The sequence below is a fragment of the Mytilus californianus genome, unplaced genomic scaffold, assembly GCF_021869535.1.
Source record: "Mytilus californianus isolate M0D057914Y unplaced genomic scaffold, xbMytCali1.0.p SCAF_13, whole genome shotgun sequence".
Taxonomy (NCBI): Eukaryota; Metazoa; Mollusca; class Bivalvia; order Mytilida; family Mytilidae; genus Mytilus; species Mytilus californianus.
Genome location: NW_026262615.1, coordinates 18,443,801 through 18,464,279, shown reverse-complemented (window position 1 = coordinate 18,464,279; position 20,479 = coordinate 18,443,801). Strand labels below are relative to the sequence as shown.

Genomic DNA, 20,479 nt, shown 5'->3' with positions numbered 1-20,479 from the left:
ACATGTAACCTTATTTTAGTGTTGTTAAACGTATCTTCTTTAAATGTATACGAATAGATTACAAATATTAACATTGAAGTATAATAATGTTTCTAATTTATTTAAGTTTATATTTCATTGCTTTTAATCATAGTAATTCACAAGTAAATAAAATAATAAATTTTGATTCCCCCCTTCAATTTTCTGAAGATATTCCACTTTACTTCCGGTGCCGGTCTTTTCAGCAAGTGCGTGAAAAATGGCAAGTCCTGTTACAGCTTTGGGAAGAGTTTTGTGCCGCGCTGGCGGACTAGCTCACAACTTTGTTGCACCAGCTTCAATAGCTAGTACCCCAAACAGAAACTGTAAGTCTCTGCATAAGATGAGGATGTTGTCATTGTGTTTTTCTCCAAATTTACGTTGTCCTTGATTGACCGCAACTTCAAAAATTGAAAAACGATGAATCTGAGTTTGTTCTTATAATACTAATAGTTGCATATTTTCCACATTTATTTCAACATTTTTACACGCGATTGCTACATTCAAAAATATTCATCTTGCCTCTGGAACAAATAAAGATTGAATATGGAGCAATCTCCATAGTAACTAGTTGCAGAACTGTAGCTCGTATACATGTTCAGGTGTCCGTCCTTTTATGAATTTTCGGACAGCGCAAATCGGAAAACGTTCTAAGGACTATTCGAATTTAGGTTCGGCAGCTGCATAGTTACTTCCTATTTAACTTTAAATGAAACAGTTTGGGCAAGAAATGTTATAAATGCATCAACACTACTGACAACAGTGAAAAATTTATAATTTTTGAAATTACCTAAAATGTTTTAAAGTGTAGTTATTCTGATTAATAGTAGCAACTTTTCAAGAAAATAAATAAGGTACTAGAATGAAGATGGAACACTCTTTTTAAAGTTCAAAATTGTCACATTTAGGGATTAGGGAAAAATTGATCTGCAGTTCTTAATATAACAAATTTTCAGTGTAAATTCTTCGAAAATTATAATTAAAGAAGGCCAGTAATTGTAAACTTTCATGGGGTTATTCATGCCATGTCTTGAGAAAATGTCTACATTTTTATCACTGACTTCTATCTCAAATTTATCAATTTTATGTTTTTCCTTATGAAGTAATACTTTTTTTTCTTTACACATTATCATATTTATCCTTGAACATATTCCTACCACTTTGATTGGTTCTTACCATTCATATTACCTGTAAAAAAAATTAACCTTTATACAGTCATCAAATTTTAACACCTGTCATGCCTTTAAGGATAATTTCAATGATAGTTATGAAATTTTAACACCTTTAATGATTACCAATAATGAAAGTTTAATTGATTGATTGTTAAAACATGAGTAATCATGGTAATAAAGACTTCATTTCATGATTTGCATCTATCAAATCTTGATGCAAACCCTTAGGGTTCATCATAACAAATGGACAAAAATGGCTGTATTTCCACCTCAAAAACTACTCCAAGTGCAGACTAACCAGCTGTCAAGTTATAAAAGTTTTAAGGCCTGGCATCCACTAGATATATAAAAGTTAAATATATTTTGTGTTTCAGAAAGATAAAATCTTTTTTGGATTTTGATGGGCATTTTTTTTTTTCGTTCCTTCAGGAGGTGTAAAAATAAACTAAGTTTGGATAAATCTTTGAGATGCTCCCTCTCAGGTAACAACCGTTTTGTATTGTATTGATTGTCCTTGATTGGCATGGACAATAGACAGACAATAGATATCTACACAACTATAGGTGAGTTAAAGGGTGTAACTGAGTGGACAGTATCAAATATAATTTAGGTGTTTGTTTATTTTAACACCAACAGCTGTAACGAAAAAAGTGCCCATCAAAATCCAAAAAAGATTTTGTATTTCTGAAACACAAAATGCATTTAACTTTTATATATCTAGTGGATGCAAGGCATTAAATCTTTTCCAACTGCACAGGTTAGTCTGTACTCAGAGTAGTTTTTGAGGTAGAAATATAGCCATTTTTATCCATTTGTTATGTTGAACCTTAACCTTAACTTTTGTGGGCATTTCAATTATATCTGGAAAACACCATGTTTTATATTTCATTTCAATATTTTATTTAAGTCTCATCTCTCAATAATAAATAATACAACATTAAATTTAGTGTAAAAATATATAGATATAAAAGAGAGCCATTCTGTACAGAATTATAAGAGACTATAACATTAAAAACATTATAGAGAATTCGTCTATTATAAAACATATTTATAAGAACATTATTTACAGTATAAAACATTTCTACATCTATTTAGAATAAGATAACAGGCTTTGGCACAGCTACGAATCATATTATATCATGTAATATATGTTGTTAATTTTGCCATAGCATGTCTATGCTTTTGCAATAAAGATTCATTCATTCATTCATTCATGGGCACAATCAATTACATTTAAATTGGCAATAGGTCACTGACTAGTTTATATCCTGAAATTAGTACTATTTTTTTATACTAACGCGCGGTTGTATATTGGTATGACGTTGGTGTCGTCGTCGTCCATAGTTGAAGTGAATGGATCTCTATGAAATTTTACCACAAGGTTCAATTCCACAAAAGGAAGGTTGGGATTGATTTTGGGTGTTATGGTACCAACAGTTAAGGAATTAGGGGCCAAAAATAAGCATTTTTGTAACTTCCAGACAATAACTTTCCATACCACAAAGGGATGGTTAGGATTGGCTTTGGGGGTTATGGCTCAAACCGTTTAGGAATTAGGGGAAAAAACAAGGGTTTCCTGGTTAATGGACAATTGAAAAGCAGTGTAAGGGAGGTAATCCAAAAACACAATTGTACAATGTTGGATTACCTCCCTTACACTGCTTTTAAATTATCTATTTTAAGACTTTTATGATGTATTTAAATTGGTAATTATGGTTGCAAACTCCATTGGAAATTAAAAAGAAAATTTCTTCAAATATTTTTTTTTTTGCCAAAAAAAGGGGGGAGGGGTCAATATGCAACAGCATAGTGTATTTTTCAAAAGCAAAAAAAAGGGGGGGGGGGTAAATTTATTTTTTGTTGTTGGGGGGGGGGGGGGGGGGTCAATTCGCAACAGCATAGTGTATTGCACAAAAGCAAATAATTGAATATGAATTCAAATCATATAACCAATTCTAAGTTCTTTGACTACAGTTATTTGGTGTCGGAAACCTATTATGTGTCAAATATTTAATTACAATCCAAATTCAGACATGTATCTAGCGCGATTATTGTGTCCATTTTCTCCCCAACTGTTCAAGGTTGGACCTCTGCGGTCGTATCCAGCTGCGCTCAGCGAAGCATTTTATTACAAAATGTTATAAAATATTTTTTATGTAGACATAATATATATGGACTAAACAAAAAAGAAATATGTTTATTTAAATTACACAAATGAATATTTTTGTAGTGCAAAAGTTGTCTTTGTTGGCAATAAAGTCTTTCGGGTAAACAGAATAGGGTTCTTTAATCACTATTGAATGTCAAGTCCAAAACATACATCCAGATGATTTTATTGTATGAATTCTAAGTAACTGGTGTTTGATGTGTAACTAAGGAATGTATTTATAAATTTTCTTCTCAAAATTATCATGGAATCAGAACATTGCCATTTACTCTAACTAAAGATGAAAATATTAAAAATTGACAAATAATCTAATAATCTGGTCCCATTTTCCTTGGTGTGACTGTTTAACCATAAACAATGTAATACTTATTTTTTTCCCCTAAAAATTGAAATTGTACATGAATACACTTGAAAATGGAAATGGGGACTGTGTCAAAGAGACAACCTGACCAAAGAGCAGAAAATAGATCAAGGCTAGCAATGGATCTTCAACACATGTTGTCTAAAATGTGTACTACATGTACTGTATTAAGAAAAATGTTCATGCATCTAAAATGTCAGTGCTCTCCTCCAGTGCCTTATAGCATCAACTTCAAGGTGCTATCTGAAAGATTTTGTAAAAGACTATTTAAACCATGCATGCTTCAAATTTAAAATTTTAATCTCCCATAAAATGCTCGGGAGAACACTTGCATATTTTTGTCAGGTTTCTTGGTGACTGTTGTAATAATATTAATTATCTTGCATATGTGTAATATTATCTGAAGAATAATGGTTTGTTTTACAAACTTCAGATGCTACTGGTAAAAGAATCAAGGTTGATAACCCAGTTGTTGAGCTGGACGGAGATGAGATGACCAGGATTATCTGGGAGAAAATCAAGGAAACTGTAAGTATGACATTTCATAACTACAGTCTGCACCGTTGTCCACTAGTCTGATGCCCCAGAATAGTAAAATTTTATTCGCACTAGTAAGTTTTTGCAAATCTTTGTTTAGACACATAAGAAAAATGGTGGAATCTTGGTTTTCGGACTAGTAGTTGGAAAAGATTTTGGTGCAGACTGTAACTAGGCAAAGTTACAGCAGGATATGTTTTGCAACTTTACTGGCATAGCCTATTGATCCAAAACCAATTATACATGAATGTTAATAAATGTCAAACTGGCTTCAGACCTTGTATATTTTTCAGAGAATATTCCTTTATACATGTAAATGTGTTATCCTTAGCGGTGGCCAATCAGTCAAAAAAAAAATGTGGCATGAAATGATTTGTGGTATATGAACAATACAATAAACATTTGTGATATATTTTCAATACAACGGTATATTTAAAAAGCCTTATTCCTCATGGATGTGTGAAGTGCAGAAATTTGACGCTTTACTTTTTGTATTAAAAAAAAAACACTATAAGAGCCAATATTTAACATCGCATCACAATTACTTGTCTGATGTTTCATTTACTCGTATTTTCAGTTGATTCTGCCCTACCTTGATGTTGACCTAAAGTACTATGATTTGGGCTTGCCATACCGTGACCAGACAGATGACCAGGTCACCATTGATTCAGCATTGGCCATTAAGAAGTACAACGTAGGAGTCAAATGTGCCACCATTACTCCTGATGAAGAGCGAGTGGAAGGTATATGTTATACCAATCTGGATTGATGTACCAGGGGTTAAAATTTTTTGTTACAGCTCACTAGCCTAGGACTTATTGGAAGCAGGATTTACTAGTCCTTTTGATAGAACTGCTAGCCCAGCAAATCAAACCTGATAGCCCAAACTTCCAACAAATGTTTGAGTCCGCTCAATATTTTCTTCTGATTCAAATTTCAATCCTGAAATCTCTGATAGTTACAAAGGCAATCATTGTTAAAATTTTGGCATCATCACAATGCCTGAATAATTGACATTAAAACGATACTCTCTAGGGGTGCTCCGAGTAACGGAGGAATCTACCAGTACATACATACTAAACTTCAGAAGACTTTTGATATGATTTTGATGTTCTAACGTAAACTGTTAAATTGACAGTCCACATACGAAATGTTAAAAATTAGTGAACTAAAATCTGCCTGAAACTCTTTATTAATGCAATATCACACTGTCAGAACTGTGATTTCTTTTTTCAAAAAAACATTTTTCCTATTACCAGATGTTGACTTGTCAATGGTAAAACACGGACCAAAGATGGACACAAAACTCCATGTACGCTGTCAAAGTTGTCTATTCAGTTTATGTAGTTCTTTCCACATAATTTCTTCTTGAAAATACTTGAAATGAACGATTAGATAAAGGTATCTATGATAATGTTCGCATTTTTGAAGAATTCAGATGCAAAATTAAATCTTGCACCTGTGCACATGCCCACACGTGTATCAGTTTCAACATCATGATTCTGACAAATTTTCATTTAACTTTTTTTTTTTTAATTTTTAATTGATCATTAATTTAGAATTTTATGTTAATATGTATTTCTGAAAGGCTAATTCATTCTTACTAAGTAACAGTTCACATTTATCAATGCATCATACCCCCAGTACTGTTAATTTAAAGTCTCGGCTTGAGCATTGTACAATACGCTAAGTACTGAGAAATCGATAATGATAGTACAGGAATTGCAATCAATACATGATACCGATCAGTTCAAATTCTTGGAATCCCAGATGACATAATTGAATTTGATTGGCTAACATAGAATAGAGATGATGGGATTTTCCACTTTGTGTTTTGGAAACGCAAAGAATTTTTTGTTACTAGTCCGTCTGGCATATTTGGTTACAAGTTTTGATTGCCCTATGTGTAAATGCTCTAGTCCTGGTTGTCGGGCTAGTGGATTTCTTAACCCCTGTGTACTTAATAACTGTATAATTAACATCATAAAAAATATAGTCTTGTAAGAAAGGGGTTGAAATAAGGCCCAGATCCCAAGAACCTGTCACTTTTTACCCTCTTTGGTTCTCGATTCCTATTCTTTTGCTTAAAAAGGGTTAAAATTTTTATCACTGTTAGGCCACCCTTATAAAATTCATTTTTTGATTTTACCTACCCATGTCTTGTAAAGTTGAGTAGGTAGGTAGGGATTTTATTTATTTTTGGCCAACAAAATAAGTTACCCAGTTAAGACAAGAAAATGACATTAGAGAAGAAAAAATCTTTAAAAAAAGATAAATTTGAACCTATTTGTGTCATATATTTTTTCGGGTAGTCTACTTTTAGGTGGGTAGTAAGCAACTTCAAACAATCTAAATTTTATTTTTGGACTTACTCTTATGGTTGATAAAATTTAGTAAAAAATAAAAAAAAAAGAAAAATATGATTCTGGTTACTCTGGGAACTGACCCCAACTTACTTTTTTATGCTCAACCTAGGGGCATTATGTGTTTCGGTCTGTGGGTCCGTCCGTCTGTCCAGCTTCAGTTAAAGTTTTTGGTCAAGGTAGTTTTGAATGAAGTTGAAGTCCAATCAACTTGAAACTTAGTACACATGTTCCCTATGATATGATCTTTCTAATTTTAATGCCAAATTAGAGTTTTGACCCCAATTTCACGTTCCACTGAAAATAGAAAATGTTAGTGCGAGTGGGGCATCCATGTTCTTTGGACACATTCTTGTTCAGTGTATTTCTAATGATGACAAAAGAATTTTGTTTTCTGTTTCTGACCTACCAACAATGAATCTGTTTCTGACTGTTACAATTTCTAGCATTAAATATTTAAACTTCTGATAAGAATTGTGATAATGAAATATTGTTGTCAATACTTTATTGTGCATCATTTATCTATAGTTTATCCATATTTACACCAAGATGTCGTTAAATGAAATTGGATACCTTGCATTTATAATGCTTTTCAATAATTATGATCAATTCACTGAATGACACCCCCACCTAAATTACTGAAAACTATCATTCTTCATGGACAATAATATCTCGGTGTAAATTAGATACACCCATTTGAACTAACGCCCTCAAGGTGTATCTAATACGAAACTGACTGAATGTTGGTCTTGTATCTTATATTTTCCAGACAACAGAAAATAAAAAATAACAGTATTGGTAATTATATAGAAACACCATAATATTTTGTATTTGATTTGATTTCTTGTTGTAGAATTCAAACTGAAAAAGATGTGGCTCAGTCCTAATGGAACAATAAGAAATATTTTGAATGGCACAGTGTTCCGTGAACCAATTCTCTGTGAGAAAGTTCCACGTCTGGTACCAGGATGGACTAGGCCTATCGTTATTGGCCGTCATGCCTTTGGAGATCAGGTATCTTAATCAACTGGTATTAAGTTTTAGCATGAAAGCTTTTAACAGGGCAAAATAAAAGAAATTGTTTATACAGTACAAGTTAAAGTTTATTGCCAAAACTGAAGATTTTTCATTGTATTTAATGAACAAGTAGTGTCTTAGAAAACAGCGAAGATTGCAAAACTTGCTATTTTAATCAAGGATTAAAAATATTTAGGTCAAGTTCATATACCTTTTCGTGTTCTTAGACTTTATGAGGACAGTTTGAAAGACTATTCAAAACATTTTTACTTGCATGAACTATAGAAAATAAAACATGTTTGTGAGTAATAATATAATGTTTTCCCCTGCTTCATACATGTCATGTGCTTGTATATGTCAGACAGGTGATTAATGATTATAATTGAAAAAGGTGTCAGAAACTAGCCTAGAAATTCAGTCAGACTAACAATAGTTATTTTTACAGAAATCACAACCTATTTTATAATATAATATTTATTGATTTAACATTTCAAATACAAAAGTGTTGGTCTCATGCTTATAGGCTAAAATTGATTTCGAACGTTGCCATAAAACTAAAAACGTGAAGGAAGAAAAATGTTCAAACAATCCAAAAAAAGTTTGAGATGTTATGTCCGGCATTATATTATTTAATTTTTTTTCCAGTACAGAGCCCTAGACTTTGTTGCCCCAGGTAATGGCAAGTTTGAGCTAGTAAGATGTTATGTCCGGCATTATATTTGAATTTTTTTTCCAGTACAGAGCCCTAGACTTTGTTGCCCCAGGTAATGGCAAGTTTGAGCTTGTAAGATGTTATGTCCGGCATTATATTTGAATTTTTTTTCCAGTACAGAGCCCTAGACTTTGTTGCCCCAGGTAATGGCAAGTTTGAGCTAGTAAGATGTTATGTCCGGCATTATATTTGAATTTTTTTTCCAGTACAGAGCCCTAGACTTTGTTGCCCCAGGTAATGGCAAGTTTGAGCTTGTAAGATGTTATGTCCGGCATTATATTTGAATTTTTTTTCCAGTACAGAGCCCTAGACTTTGTTGCCCCAGGTAATGGCAAGTTTGAGCTAGTAAGATGTTATGTCCGGCATTATATTTGAATTTTTTTTCCAGTACAGAGCCCTAGACTTTGTTGCCCCAGGTAATGGCAAGTTTGAGCTTGTAAGATGTTATGTCCGGCATTATATTTGAATTTTTTTTCCAGTACAGAGCCCTAGACTTTGTTGCCCCAGGTAATGGCAAGTTTGAGCTTGTGTTTACACCTGAAGGAGGCAAAGAACAAAGAATGGATGTGTTTAATTTCACAAATGGCGGAGGTCCACTGATGGGAATGTACAATACAGATGAGGTAAACAAATTTAAACAATGAGAATAGAATAAAACTATAAAAAGACAACAGCATCCTGGATTACTGCAAGGAAATGCTTTATTCTTGTCTACATGTTTCGCCACTTACGGTGGCATCTTCAGGACAATTTAATGATAGGAAACAAGTGCTGTAGTACATAAAATGCGGTTCATATAGGGTTACAAAAAGGTTAAGACATATATCACAATTATTGGTTTGAGCTGCAAATGTTTGCACCTGTCCTAAGTCAGGAATCTGATTACAGTAGTTGTCGTCTGTTTATGTAGTTCATACGTGTTTCTCGTTTCTCGTTTTTATATAGATTAGACCGTTGGTTTTTCCATTTGAATGGTTTTACACTAGTAATTTTTTGGGGCCCTTTATAGCTTGCTGTTCGGTGTGAGCCAATGCTCTGTGTTGAAGGCCGTACCTTAACCTATAATGGTTTACTTTTATAAATTGTAACTTGGATGGAGAGTTGTCTCATTGGCACTCATACCACATCTTCCTATATCTATTGACAATGTTAAAATGAAAGTGAAAGTAAAAGTTAATAATGTATTGTCAGTATCTTTTCCCAAAACCTATAGTACAAGGTGATTGTGATTGAAAATAATTATTTTTTGGGAAGGGACCAGACATGTTTTAAAGTACCTATGGTACACACAAGATGATTGTGATAGAAATAAAAAAAAAAGGGTTTATTTCTCATAATCATCAGATAATGTTCAAATCTTGTGTCGGATGCAATTATGGATTTAAAAGTGGATTATTTAAAGGCTTAAACCTGCTGTGTGTTTCCACATATAAGAATTAGGGTGGGACCAGATACCCCTCTTTTAGCCTTTAAAAAATATCATGAAGTTTGTGCTACTGTTTCTTTTACAAAAAATAAGATAATATTCAGTTTGTTACATAATGGTTATTTTCCCAAACAACTTAATTTTGATGTATAAGATTAGAGACCTGGTAACAGCTGGTTAAACTTTAACATGTATTTTAGCTACAATTGTTATTTACTAGGACATGATGAATTTTATATCATTTCAAGACGGGAATGAGTAGTGATTATAAAAACATTCTGATCCTGGAACTTTCCTTGTTTAATTTGAAATAAGCATATAATTATAATGTCAACCAGGAATTTTAGAGTTTATTGTTTTTACATACTGAGGTTTTAGTGTTTTTAAAAATAGAAAAAGAGTCGACAGAAAAATTAAAATGGATGTACAATTTTAAATGTATAATATTGTGTTAACTTTATCCTGTTACAATGAACAACATATTATATCTATTTTGTTTCAAAAGTTGAGGTGTTAATGGCTTTTAAAACTGCTACTTGTTGAAAACAAAGTGACCCAATCTTCCCAATAAAGCTTTCCCAACTTAGCAATTTTCATGTTAGCATTTAACAGAATTTAGACTTTATCCTCTGACAACCTGACTAGATTTGGTAAGTTGCCAGAAAAAAATATATGAATGAATTTGAATTAACCATTCACCTTTTGTATTTTGCAATTTACAAAATGACTAAAAAAACTGGCTGAAAGACAATCTGCCAAACTGATTGTACAGTTTTTGGAGATTTTTTTTATGATTACTGTCAAACATTTGGTCAGACCAATACTGAAAGCCTGCGATAACCATCCAAAGTTTAACTGACTTGTTAGTCAGATTTCTGGTAACATCTGGTGAAACATATTAACATATATTTTAGCTTTTTAAGTAGCTTACTAGGACATGATGAATTTTATATCATTTCAAGACGGGAATGAATAGTGATTATAAAAACATTCTGATCCTGGTAACTTTCCCGAAACCAGAGAAAACTTGCTTTCAGATACAAGAAATGCCAACCAAATATAAAAATATATATATGGATGTTTAATAATAATGTATTATATTCTGTGTAAATGTAAGCTGTTACAATGAACACCATATGTTAAGTCAGTTTCCTTAAAAAAAACAGATATGAATAAGGTTGAAGGTTGGGTATACATGTACATCAATAAACATGATAAATTGACAACCCAATAATACTAGATTCTAGACATGTAGAGGTCATAATACTGTTTTCAACATGTGTCCATACAAATGTTAAGCTCTACCTTGCCATGAATCTAAAACAAGTGTTGGCTAAATTTTATCAGAGACCAATTATAAAGATTTGAAATCAAGTTTCGAAGGGTGATCTTTATGGTAAAAGGACAGATTGTTGTCGCATAGTTTTTTTCTTGTTACTTCCATTTAATTAATATAATTTTTCTGTTTACAGAGTATCCAAGGATTTGCCCATGCCTGTTTCCAGTATGCTATCATGAAGAAATGGCCTCTCTACATGAGCACAAAAAATACAATCCTCAAGAGATATGACGGCAGATTTAAAGATATTTTCCAAGAAATCTATGAAAAGTAAGTTTTAAAAGTCTTTGTACACAGACCAAGGTACTAGAAGCTCAACTATAATATATGCTGGTATGATTGCCAATGAGTCAATTGCCCACCAGAGACCAAATAACATGGATTATAACGCAGAAGAGCCTTCAACAATTAGGAAAACCCATACCATATAAAACCTATACAAGGCATGATACAAAATAAAACAATATAAACATAGGCCCAATTAATGCTAAAACAATTTTGACAGATAGGAACCAACCACAACTACTAAATTACAGACTCATGACTTGGGACAAACAAAGAATGTGGTGGGTTTTTTTTGTTTTTGTTTTTAAGTTAAGGATTTGCTCACATGTATTTTATTAAACCCATTTAAACCTTTGCTGAAAACCATCCCCAAGTTTTTCTTAATTACAAAGTAGCTCTTAATTGTTATCTAATTAGAGTTTATTTCAATTTAGCAAGTCTATTAGCATTAATCTTTCAGAGATTACAAGGGAGACTTTGACAAAAATAAAATCTGGTATGAACACCGACTTATTGATGATATGGTAGCCCAGGCCCTGAAGTCTGATGGAGGTTTTGTGTGGGCCTGTAAGAACTATGATGGGGATGTACAGTCTGATATTGTTGCACAAGGTAAGAGTAATGTCCCATGCTGGGAAAAAATGATTTTGAAATTTATAATCTTGTGAGTCGTGAAAATTGTAGAAAGTCTTTTGATTGACTTTGAGTATTAAAGAGACATTGGAAATCAAAATAAAGACTATCTGCAAGTTCCTAGTTTTGCATTTGTGTGCTGTTTAAATTGGTTTGCTTGCTTTTAGTATATAAGTCAGGAACAAGTTGTCTGTAATAAGTAGAGTTGTTTTGCTTGCTTTTTATGTCTCCGCTGTAGGGGAGGGGGCATTAAGTTTTACCCTTGTTCGAACGTACGTCCCAAAATTGGTTTCCATTCTCTAACTTTAGTTTGCCTCAACTAAATGTTATGAAACTTATACACAATGCTTATTATCACAAAACACAGATCACATTTGAATTTTGGTGGCGTCAATTTTACCATTCTAGAGTTATGCCCCTTTACAAATGGAAAAATTGCTTAATTTTTCGTGTCCTTCTCGAACTTAAGTTTGCCTTAAACAAATGTTATGAAACTTGTGTGCAATGCTTATTACCACAAAACACAGATCAAGTTTGAATTTTGGTGGCCTCATTTTTACTTTTCTAGAGTTATGCCCCTTTACAATTTCGATTTTGTTCTCTTAAGTTTGCCTCAACCAAATGATATGAAACCTATACACAATGCTTATTACCACAAAACTCAGATCAAGTACAAATTTGTGTAATATCACTTTTACTGTTCTTGAGTTATGTCCCTTTATAACGTTATATGCAAGCAGGGGCAGCATTTGTGTCCCATGGACACATCCCCATTTATTAGTCTCCTACCGACGAAGTCGAAGGAGACTTTAGGTTTGCACTCTGTCCGTCTGTCTGTCTGTCCATCCGTCAGTCCAGCAAATCGGTTTTCCACACTTTTTTTCATCGTGCTTAAAGATATTGATTTGATATTTGGTATATAGTTTGAACTTCTATCATGACCAGTTACAGATCAGTTTTGAATTTTGTTCCGGTCTGTTGATTTTGTGCGGAGTTATGGTCCTTGGACTTAGAAAATTCACGCAAGTAATCATTTTTCTGCACTTTTTTTTGTTTTGCTTAAGGATATTGATTTGATATTTGGTATATAGCTTTATCATGACTAGTTACAGATCAAATTCAAATTTTGTTCTGGCCTGGCCTGATAATTTTATACCGAGTTATGGTCCTTGGACTTAAAAAAATTCAAGAAAGTAACCAGTTTTCTGCTTTTTTTCATCATGCTTGAAGATATTGATTTGATATTTGGTATATAGTTTAAAACCATTACAAGTTGCAGATCAAGAACAAATTTAGTTCGGTTTGGATGATTTTTTTTTTGCAAAGTTATGGTCCTTGGACTTAGAAAATCCACTCAAATAATCAGTTTTCCACACTTTTTTTTTGTTATGCTTGAACATGTTGAAGATATTGATTTGATATTTGTTATATTATGAACTTATCTGATCCTTATAGATTATCGTTGATCATCTCAACGAGAATGATTTTCTCGCTTGAGCCGGTACGGCGAAAGCGAGAAAAGCAATCGAGTTGAGATGACCAATGATAATCTATTTATCGCTATTTTACCTATGAGGACGTTGTCAATTTCATTAGCAACGGCACGTGCCCCCTTAGTTTCTAGCGATAATTTTCATATCACTCGACTCCGCTGAGAAAGGAAATTATCAGTCAGTAAGATCAAAGGAAATTTCGTAAAATAGCGATAATAGATCTTACGGCTAAAATTCTGTTCAAGATTTTGTTCAGTTCAATTTAGTTTATATTGATATTTGATTAATAAATACTAAAATTCAACTGAAAAAAGCTTATACACATTATGATCTGACTTTTTCTTCCTCAATGCAGGCCGGCCTGCATTTTCATTTTCAGAGGTTGACAGGTATGGATTAAATGTCTTTCAATTGACTTCTTGGAGTAAGAGACTTTGAATATCAAACCAAAGACTATCTGGAGGTTCCTGAGTGCTGTTTAAATTGGGTTACTTGCTTTTAGTATACAAGTAAGAATCAAGGTTGTCTAAAATAAGTTTTCCTGGCTTTATCTTTAATAATAAATCTGAAAATGTTCAAGATAGGAGTGTATTAAACAGTTCATTTTATATATTATTTTTAAAGTGTAGGTATATGTGTAAAAAAAATTGTTTCAGTTTGACCAAGATGGTTTAAATAAATAGTGAATAAAAAAAAACTTTGAGGAAATGATGATATTCATAATTTCAAGACGGATCTGATACAACATGATTATGAACTTATCTGATCCTAGATCTTACTGCCCAAATTCTGTTAAAAGAATTTTGTCAGTTGAAATTAGTTTATATTGATATTTGATTAATAATAAATATTTGACAATTACAAAGTTTAAATGAAAACATAAATTTTAAATAATGTTGAACAAATACTTCACAATTGTGAATATTTGTAGGTAACTTGTATATGTTATAGAATTATAGAATATTAAAAAAAATCCTCTAAATACACAAATTCAACTGAAAAAAGCTTGTATGCATCATGACCTGACCTTTTCTTCCTCAATTCAGGTCACGACCTGCATTTTCATTGTCAGAGGTCAACAGCTATGGATTTAATGTCTTATCGATTGACTTCTTGGAGTAAGAACTGTTATCCCCCCCCCCTATTTTAGTGGAGAACATGTTACTCAGTCTTTAGTTTTCTATGTTGTGTTTTGTGTACTGTTGTCATGGCGTTGTCAGTTTATTTTTGACTTACGAGTTTGAATGTCCCTTTAGTATCTTTCGCTTCTCTTTTGATTTGAATAGTATATAGATAAAATGTATTTTTCATGTGGGAAAAAAAAATTCAGTTTGACCAAGCAGGTTGAAAGAAATAGCAAAAAAAAAAAATCGAGGAAATGATGATCGTCATAATTTCAAGACGGATATGATACAACATGATTATGAACTTATCTGATCCTAGATCTTATGGCTTAAATTCTATTAAAGATTTTTGACAGTTGTATTTAGTTTTTTTAGTTTTTTTGCTCATCCACAGTAGCTGTTGGCAATAGTTAAAAATGGTCCCTTGTGATTAGGATTACCATGCCTTTTCGTTCAGTGTAATAATTGAAGATCAATTAACTTTGGAAAATGCGTTTTGTATGCAATATTGTAACCAATCTGAGGTTCAACTTGAGTTGGAAGGAATGGACTGCCAATGGTGGGCAGGTTGAAATGGCTAAATCCACACAAGCTACAGTGTATTTTCAAAGGCAATCGAAGTTACACCATTTATTTCAACATGAAATTATTAAAAACATTTTCTTGCAGGTTACGGCTCACTTGGTTTGATGACCAGTGTACTAGTGTGTCCCGACGGCAAAACCATCGAGTCTGAGGCTGCCCACGGTACAGTAACCCGTCACTACAGGGAACACCAGAAAGGCAATCCTACCAGCACAAACCCTGTAGCTAGTATCTATGCTTGGACTAGAGGTCTGGAACATAGAGGAAAATTGGACGGAAATGCTGAACTACAAAGGTACAATTTGGTGTTTGAAAAACTAGAATAGTAATAGAACGTTTTATTTTTTGTCTATATAGAAGTTGCGTTTTGGTCGAGATAAATTATTAAAAAGTAATTTCAAACCAAATTTATTGACATTTTTTATTTTTTTACACAAATGTTCACTTGATCCAGGAAATGATGATCAACATTCATTTCAAGACGGATATGATACAACATGATTATGAACTTATCTGATCTTGGATCTGACTATTAAATACCTGGTTTAGATTTTTTCGATGTAATATCATGAATATTAAATCTAAAGCTTGGAAAGATTTTATTTATATATACTTTATATAGAATCCTAAGCCTTGAAAACTTAGGGATACAGGTCCAGATTATGATTTTTGTGCCCTCCTTACATATCTTGTAATTAGTATATATTAGTGCTCACATGGTTGGTTTATTATTTTGGGGTTTCTTTCTTTACACTGGAAATTCAAATTTTTTATTGGAATTTAACCCAAATGGTTCCTGCTTCAGCGGTCTTGCTTAAATAGATACAACAAGGCATTATGTTTTGATGTTGGATAAATGTATTGTATTATAATGTTTCATGTTTACAGATTTGCCACAACATTAGAAAAGGCATGTGTAGCTACAGTTGATTCTGGTAAAATGACAAAAGATTTGGCTGGATGTATATATGGCTTAAAGAAGTAAGTTATTGAAATACTGTTTTCCCTATTTTTTATAACCCACAAACATCATTATGTTGGGACTATCAAAGTATGATAAAAGTGAAGGTAACTGTGTGTTCTAACATATGTATAGAAATATACAATTAATGTAGCTGATTATCTTGCCAGACATTTGCACAACTGTATAGTTTCTTTTCAAGAATAACTGCATAGGTATTCATAGTAAATCCTGGATTTCTTCTTGTTTGATGATCCATATTGTTTACAAAAAATTACAACATTTTGTACAAGTATAGTCCCTAAAGTATGAAAACTAAACTATTACATATGAAATGTAGATGGCACATCATGGTTTTACAATTGTAGTTTAATTGCAGTTCATGAATTTAAAAAGAAAAAAATAGCAATAATTAGATTTAAGTACAAACCATGGAGAAAGTTTTTACAAACTCTTTTAACTTTAAATGCTATTATTCTATATATCTAAATTATCTCCCTTTGCAAAATAGTTTTTTTTTGGGGGCTGAATTTTAGTTTAATCTGTGGAGACAGGAAACCAAAATTTATGGCAAAACTGAACTGAACATTCTGATAATAGTATACACATTCTCAACTCATGTATATTTTGTGCTTACTTTACATAAATGCAGTACCAATGAGGCTTATCAAAAAAGAAATTTGAATAAGAACTGTCAGTTTATGTCATCTTTCAGTCTTGAACATTCAAACTTGACTGAACAACAAAGTAACTGATGTTTTTTCTCTCTTTCAGTGTAAAACCAGAGCATTACTTGTACACAATGGACTTCTTGGAAGCAATTTCAGAGGAACTGAATCGTCAACTGAAATAATGACACTGTTGTTTAGGAATTATTTATCAAGTTTAGGTCTGAATAAGGGGCAGCAACTCTTTGTAACTTAACCAGAGTTTTATCAATGTGATTTTTTTTTGGATTTGTGACGTTAATACACAAATTTGTCCTAATTAAGGTTTTAAATAATTTTCATAAAAAGGAAATTTGAAAATGTTAAAAGAGGGGAAGGGAAGGTGAAAACATAAAAAATTACTATAAAATTGTTTGTATTTTATTATAAATGTCTACATATTTGTTAGAAGACTCAAAGATGAAAATGGAATAAGATCTGCAAGAGTTTTTTACAATTGTTTTTCACTCAAAAATTCCATAATAAGATTTTGATCTTTGTTACCAAATTTTGTAAGTTAAGACCTGATGTTCATTAATTTATTATGGATTTTTTGTTTAAGTAGATCTTAATGCTGGCCATTTACATACCTTGTAAATTAAAAGTCTCATTTGTACAAAATACTTGAGAAGTCAGTTTGAACTTTAAAAAAATGGGAATAATATTGGACATGTACATTATTTGTGTCTTATTCATTAGTATATATTAAAACAAGTGCCAGTATTACCAAATATATTGCCCTTTTTCTATTGTATTTACTAAAATGTAGCTGTTTTGTAATGAATTTATTAAAAAAATACTAAAAAATGGATTAACAAGCAGTAAACGCATATCAATCAATTGTAAAAACCCTAGTCTTAGATTATAGAGTGCCAACAAAATTGCAATGCATTTAAGAAATTTAATTAGAGGTATGATTCTTCTTTTCACTATATACAATCTATAGTGAGAAAATCCTTTAGTTGCCATAGAAGCCAATCAAAAGTGCTACTTTTTTACATGTGATGTCATATTAGATGTTTTTCTTTTTGTTGCCATGGTAACCTGGCGAAAGTGCTATTGTTATATATTATAAAGAGCATCATGTAAGATTGTCTTTGAAGAAAATTTATATTTTTAATGGTTGAGTGTTAAAATTTGATTGCACTGGTGAGATTGTATACAGTGTATACGGTACAGTTGTAAATTATTATCTTTCAGGCAGAAAGTAAATTTCAAATATTTAGTGTCCTTGACATAATGAATATTTATATGTCCTTTGAACTTTAAAGGGAAGTGCACCTTTATGATGCTATATGATTTTTTTAATTTGCTTTCAACTTGTAATTAAGTTTAATATTTAAATACAGAAGACAATTTACAATAATGTGACTATCATAGCATATTTAATACATGTATATACTTGCTTGAGCAACTAAGTTTTACCATAGCATTTTGTCAATAGTACTATGCATTATATTATTCAGAGATTGAAAATAACTGTGATATAGGTTGTATAAGAGTTGGCCAAAATGATATTTTTGTCAAGTTTATCATTATTACAATTTACCAAGCTGCATTCCTGAGTTTGCTTACAATGGCTGTGTTTGGAATCATCTTCTGGCACATAATGAATGTTTTGTTATTAACATATAAGGCAGCTAGATATAAACAAGTAGCCTTAAGTTTTTTTTCTGTAACAAATTCACCATAGGTCATCGATGACAAGATACAGATTTGTTGATCAACTGTTGTTGTATGGCTAGATTTGTCTGAGTGAGTGTGAAATAAATCATGACCAAATTATTGCTGTTATTATATTTTTGCTGTGTAGGAGGATTAAGTCCACTACCTCAGGTGTCCAGTGTCAAAAGCAACTCTTTGTCATTATTGAATAAAATTCATCAAACACCAAGAACTGCATGACTGGTCTCTAGATACCATGCTTGCCTTGAGTGTATGAGTTTGTGTGTTGGTCCTTTGCTTTGTCAAATCAAAGACATCAAAATTGGTATTTGATGCTCTTGGCAAAGCATGCAGCATTCAGGAGTAATAGCAACGACTTGTTGCTCGGAGTCAAAATTATAGGGCCAAGAAGGGTGTTATATGCCTTTCTGAAACTTAAATTGTAAAATAGTGTTAAAAATCAGGCTAAGAATGTTTGTCTAGTACAAAGCAGGGTTCATAATCCCAAGTCAGGAACCTCTGGCCTTTGTTGGGCCTGTATGTTTTTGTCTCGCCTTGACAGAGTCAAAAAGCGAGACAAAGGTATGCTGTTACGGCATGGGAGGCGGCGGTGTGTTTGTGATTAGGTCTGATTTATGGTGAACCACTAGTGGTAGGTCAATGATATTAGGTATGCAGTTGTATTACCATTGGCACATCTCATATCCATTGAGTCAGTCATGGTCTATTGACTGAAACTTTTGCTTAGTTTACATGTATTAGTTTGTGATTAGGTCAGTTCAAGGGGAACTATTAGTGATAGGCCAATGTTAATTGGTATGCAGTTATATAAGCATTAGCACATCTCATTTCTATTGAGAATATTTGGCCCCGCCCCCTCAGTCATGGTCTATTGACTTTGAAACTTTTGCTTAGTTTACAAATGTATTAGTTTTTGATTAGATCAGTTTAAGATGAACCGCTAATGTTATGTCAATGATATTTGGTATGCAAATTTATTGGCATTTGCAAGTCTCGTTTCAGTGGAGATTATATAGCCCCACTCCTACATCATGGTTCATTGACTTTGAAACTTTTACATAATACAAGTTAATGTTTGTGTTTAGGTACGTTTAAAGGGAATGACTTATGATAAGTCAATGGTATTTGGTATGCAGTTGTATAAGCACTGGCACATCTCATTTCCATGGAGATTGTTTAGCCGTGTACCTTCAGTCGAGGTTAATTGACTTGGAATATATTTGCATAACTTGCATGTTAAAGTATTGCTATTTTGATTTCAACATTTGCATTATCAAAATTACTAAAAGGTGAGACATATCTCTTTGTTAACAGTTTATTTTAATTTTGGTTCATTTATATGTATCGGAGTACAGTTTAGTGTGACGTCCATTTTCACTGAACTAGTATACATTATTGTTTAGTGGCCAGCTGAAACCTGCATCCGGGTGTGGGATTATCTCGCTGTGAAGACCCTTTGGTGGCATTGGGCTGTTTTCTGCTCTTTGGTTGGGTTGTTGTCTCTTCGATGTATTCCCCGTTTTCATTCTCAATTTTATGTTCTCATCATGAATATGAATTTTATCTTATATTGGATGTTAAGCCATCCACCATCATCAAACATCCATGCAAGATGAATAACTGTGAACACCATTCAATCAGAACTAATCCTTTCTGCATTTTTTCAGTATTTCATGGGATAATTGAAGTTTTGTCATTTTTTCAGGCAAAAATGATTATAAGGATAAGATTTACAAATAAGTCAACATGGCGAAACTTGTCAACCACTACTATGACAGTTTTACCGTTTTTTCCAGGAAACTATAAATGATAGAAACAACTATACATAACAAAAATGATAGCTAACATCTACAAATAAGTCAACAAGACTTTAATCATTAGTTGGCTCTTTAG

At 32.4% G+C, this 20,479-nt stretch overlaps 1 protein-coding gene across 1 annotated transcript; it reads left to right on the top strand.

Annotated features, from left to right (window-relative positions):
* The first annotated feature begins 204 nt into the window (after positions 1–204).
* LOC127723310 (isocitrate dehydrogenase [NADP], mitochondrial-like) lies at positions 205–18,685 on the top strand. Its single transcript, XM_052229879.1, has 10 exons — positions 205–344; positions 4,152–4,246; positions 4,833–4,998; positions 7,472–7,632; positions 8,827–8,970; positions 11,246–11,382; positions 11,858–12,009; positions 15,317–15,527; positions 16,121–16,213; positions 16,968–18,685. Exons 1-10 carry the CDS (start codon positions 239–241, stop codon positions 17,044–17,046), a joined length of 1,344 nt encoding a protein of 447 aa, XP_052085839.1. The 5' UTR covers positions 205–238; the 3' UTR covers positions 17,047–18,685.
* Positions 18,686–20,479: the final 1,794 nt, after the last annotated feature.